Source organism: Malania oleifera, chromosome 6, assembly GCF_029873635.1.
Source record: "Malania oleifera isolate guangnan ecotype guangnan chromosome 6, ASM2987363v1, whole genome shotgun sequence".
Taxonomy (NCBI): Eukaryota; Viridiplantae; Streptophyta; class Magnoliopsida; order Santalales; family Ximeniaceae; genus Malania; species Malania oleifera.
The window spans coordinates 107,832,023-107,835,996 of record NC_080422.1 but is presented as its reverse complement, the minus strand read 5'-3'; the positions used below and the strand labels follow the sequence as shown (position 1 = coordinate 107,835,996).

Below are 3,974 nucleotides of genomic sequence, written 5' to 3'. Positions count from 1 at the left end.
CGGCCACTAAACATTTTACTGTCAAACTATTTTGTTTATTATTGAATTAATTCAAATAAAACCTCTGTTTAGGGGTCATTTAGATCCCTTAGCCCTTGAACTACTGCAATAGAATCTTCTACAGGATACACCGATCATTCTTTTGAAGAGATGTACTTTTTTAAACAGTGATGCCTATTTGCAAGGATGTCTTTACAGTTTTTCATGTCTACAAATAATTAAGATGTCTTAATGGTAGGATTAGCTATAAAAAAGTAAAAAATTCCCTTTTGCGCAAGTTGCTAATTTCTTTTTCTGGTGTTTTTGTTGTACCTTGAAGGTGATTTTTTATCATTTTTTTGTACAATAAATTCATCTCAATGGGGACAAATATCACCTAAAGTTATTCAGGCTTCAAAGCCAAACATTTTTCTTTGCATTCTCTATTATTTGAAGATGCATTCCCCTCCCAAAATACATTTTCTTTGCATTCTCTATAATTTGAAGATGCATTCCCCTCCCAAAATACATTCTCCAATCATCATAAATTTCAAAATATTAAAATGCACCTACTATAAACTATTCATTCCAATCTAAATCCTAATTAGCCTGCCAATGATTAAATGCACAATTAACATGTGATCTTAGTTACTTGTCTAGTAATCATAGAGTATGACTCAATCTTACATAGGCATATATCTTTTACATTAATCCTTAACTTAGGCATTAAAAAACCATATTCCATTTTATAATGTTTAGCAGAAGTCAGCTTTAGGTCTTGTTTGGCCATTTGTCTCTCTCCCTCTTAAATGAAAATCAAGAAAGCCAAAAAGTGAAAAACAAAAAACATTTTATAAGCAATGAGAAGATATTCAAGTTGATACTTACCGTGTAAAATTAATGAAGAGATTACATGAAAAGGCTAGTAAGCAGCCTAGTGTTTATGACTCAATCATTGAGCTAATAGTATAATAATGATGAGACAATTAATATAATAATATAACACTAACATATATACTATGTACAAAATCATTCCTAACCCTAAAAAACTGCAGCATTTCTGTAATGCTGTCCAACTTCCATTCTCATCTATCCACCTAAGTATTAAAAGCCTTCTTAATTGTTTAAACTCTTGTTTAATGAGTTGCTTCCAAAGTTCCACCCTAATTGTGTATTGGAGGTTTTTTCCTTGCAGGAGTATAGTCCATTCCAGCTATGTCTATGATGTCCGGATAGTGCCCGGGGGTGGCCTCCCGGTGCTCCGAAACCGGCGACGACTTAACAGAAAAACTCTCTTCTTTCCCACCATGTTCATTACTTGATTTGCCTTTAGATAGACGATGGTCAACTTTAGTGTCTCCATTCTTCGCATTCTGTACACAGAAGCATATGTATTACGTCCCATTTGAAAAAATTAAGCGATAAGTTTGATTACATTTCATTTACTTGGTTATATGTAAATAAATTAAGTACCAACCTTGGAAGTGTTGATTGTGGTAGAGGGAGTCTTGGCCTCGAGTTTTCTATTCTTTCCTGCATCAATAAACATATGATATAAATGATACCTAAGGCAATAATAGTTAGTTCATTAGCTTCTCTACACTTTTTTTTAGGTACGTGGGGGTGGGGGATGGGGAGATCACTGAATAGGCATTAATGCATATGAATTTGTTTGGCTCCACTGAACATTCAAAAACAAAGTGCTTCCAACAAATATAAATCATGCTATTTGAACTCTCAATGGTTACTCTTAGCAAACTTAGGGCTTTCTCGAGCTTAAGTCTCAGTTGTTTCAATTAAGATAAGATTTTCATATTGAGTTTGATTTTTATAAAATAAAATGAAAATTTAAACAAAAAATACAAAAAAATCAGTTGACAAATATGATTCTATCCTGCTCGATTTCATTTCATTCCTATGTTAGTACCAAATGTATTGTACTTTGTATTTTAATGAAGAATAGCATAACTTAATTTAGAGGTGCATCATATTATAAAGAAATAAGAAAAACTCCAACAAAATTATCTAATTTGTATAAAATTGTCCTGCAGATTACAAGAGCTAGGTCATGCAGTTGAATTTGATCTGAAACCTAGCTAGCTCTAGGTCTTCTTTTTTCTTTTTGGATAAGCTTGAAACCTATGTGAGAGTCCAAAGAACATTAATGGTCAAAATTACTGTGGGACAAATATTGATTCACAAGTAGGGATTTGTCAATGGTGCTTAGGGTCATGATGCCTAGGTCCATGGTAATCTTCCTGAATCCATGGTAGCCAGTGGGGCAATTTCTGGGGTACCCTAGAGACCCTTCCCTTCATGGTACCTGAACAGTGCTCCTCTTTGCAGGGAATGAACCCTTCAGCAGTATCAGTATTAATTGTTTTGGTCACAGCAGTAGTCTTCTCCTGCATTCAACAATCACTGACCACCATTAGAATTGGAAGAAATTATGAACACCCACTTCATCAAAGTTCAGGAAACTTTAAGCTGCATGTCTTCAAACACATTGACTGCATAAATTAAACAGTGAAAAATTTGATACCCACATGGATTTTCTGATGCCCAGCTGATACAAGCCCCTTCTCCAAACGAATCCCTTCACAAAAGTAACACAGAAAATCAAAACCCACGGAGAAATTAAGTATGCAACATTAATAGGACATGCCCTTAATGCTCGGGGCACAGATATGTACACATATGTCTTACCTTGAGCCCCAGAGAGGACAAGGGACAAAACCAGTAGAGAGACTAGTGAAGAAGGCCTCATTTGGAGAGAGAGAGAGAGAGAGAGAGAGAGAGAGAGAGATTGAGAATAAGAGATTCCAAAGATTTACAGGTTTGGGATTCTCAAGATGAGAACAAATAGAATGTGGGAATTGGGATTAATTAATGGATTTTCTTCTGGTTTCTCTTTCTTTGCTGAACTTAACAAGCAAATCAGAAGAGCTTGTGGAGAGTACTGAAGAGTGGTTTACTTTGTACACAGCATGGGATTGGGGAATGGCTGCTTGAATATATATACATGGTCCCAGAAGCCCCATTTGCCGTCCAGCAGCAAATTAAAATTGAATTTTCTTTTCTTCTTTCACTTTCTATTCTTTTCTTTTCTGTCTCTGCTGTTTGTTTGTCACAGAGCAAAATTTTGTCAAAATAAATGACTACTGATCCTTTGGAGACCCATCATTTAATAGTGGGGTGTGGGGGTCTTGCTTGGGGGCTGTGGAATTGGAATTGTTGAAAAGCCATTAGTGTGACAGCATTGTCTTTTCATGGGATGGTGTTCACCGTTCTTTGTTGGAGTTGGAAAGCTCAAGTGGAAAGGCTCAAGAAGCCAGAATAGAAAATTTTTTGGAAAGGAAATGACAGGAAGCATAAAAAAGTACACTTCCTTTTGTGCAATTCCATGGATGCCCCACCCTTTTAGGGTAGGGTGTCCCCTATGAAGGGACTGTGAATCAGGTTTTCAGATTTTTCTAGTGACTATGCCTTGTTCTTACCAATAAGGCCTTATGACCCTGCTGCATACACCTCCACAGGGCCTTTATGCTTTGTCCCATTTCCTTCCATCAAATTAGAAAAATGTGTTAATGGTTTGATGGGACAATGGGTGAGCCTCAGCCATACCATGCATTCATATTAGAATGTGAATGTTAAGTTTTTAATTTGGATTTAAGCAAGTTTGATGAAATATAATTATATAGCATTTTATTTACATTTTTTAAATTAAAATTTTAAGTTTAAATTTCGAACTCCCAAACATGATACTATATTAATAGTGAGTTCAACCTTCCTTTTTGGCCCTAATTTTCCTTTTGAAAAAGAAAAAAAGTTGAATTTAACGTATTTGATAATCTACTCTTTTAATTTTTAAAAGTCAATTTTTAATTTTTTTGGGAACTTTTAAAAGTTATAAATTTGAAATTTTAAAAATTAAAAGTTATTATTTTCTCCAATAATTATTTTATTTCATTTTTATCCTTAATTATTTTTTTTTC

The 3,974-nt window shown here is 34.5% G+C and overlaps 1 protein-coding gene across 1 annotated transcript; it reads right to left on the bottom strand.

Annotated features, from left to right (window-relative positions):
* Nucleotides 1-848: 848 nt before the first annotated feature.
* Nucleotides 849-3,139, bottom strand: LOC131157888 (uncharacterized). Its single transcript, XM_058112324.1, has 5 exons — nt 2,686-3,139; nt 2,526-2,575; nt 2,303-2,384; nt 1,457-1,512; nt 849-1,352 (listed from the first exon to the last, which is right to left on the bottom strand). The coding sequence occupies exons 1-5, from the start codon at nt 2,744-2,746 to the stop codon at nt 1,143-1,145; spliced, it is 459 nt and encodes a 152-aa protein (XP_057968307.1). The 5' UTR covers nt 2,747-3,139; the 3' UTR covers nt 849-1,142.
* Nucleotides 3,140-3,974: the final 835 nt, after the last annotated feature.

Coding starts and splice junctions, on each gene's coding strand:
- LOC131157888 (XM_058112324.1), bottom strand. CDS start 2,746: ATGAGGCCTTCTTCACTAGTCTCTCTACTGGTTTTGTCCCTTGTCCTC. Junction 2,576..2,685: donor TGTCCTCTCTGGGGCTCAAG/GTAAGACATATG, acceptor ACTTTTGTGAAG/GGATTCGTTTGGAGAAGGGG. Junction 1,353..1,456: donor CCACAATCAACACTTCCAAG/GTTGGTACTTAA, acceptor TTCTGTGTACAG/AATGCGAAGAATGGAGACAC.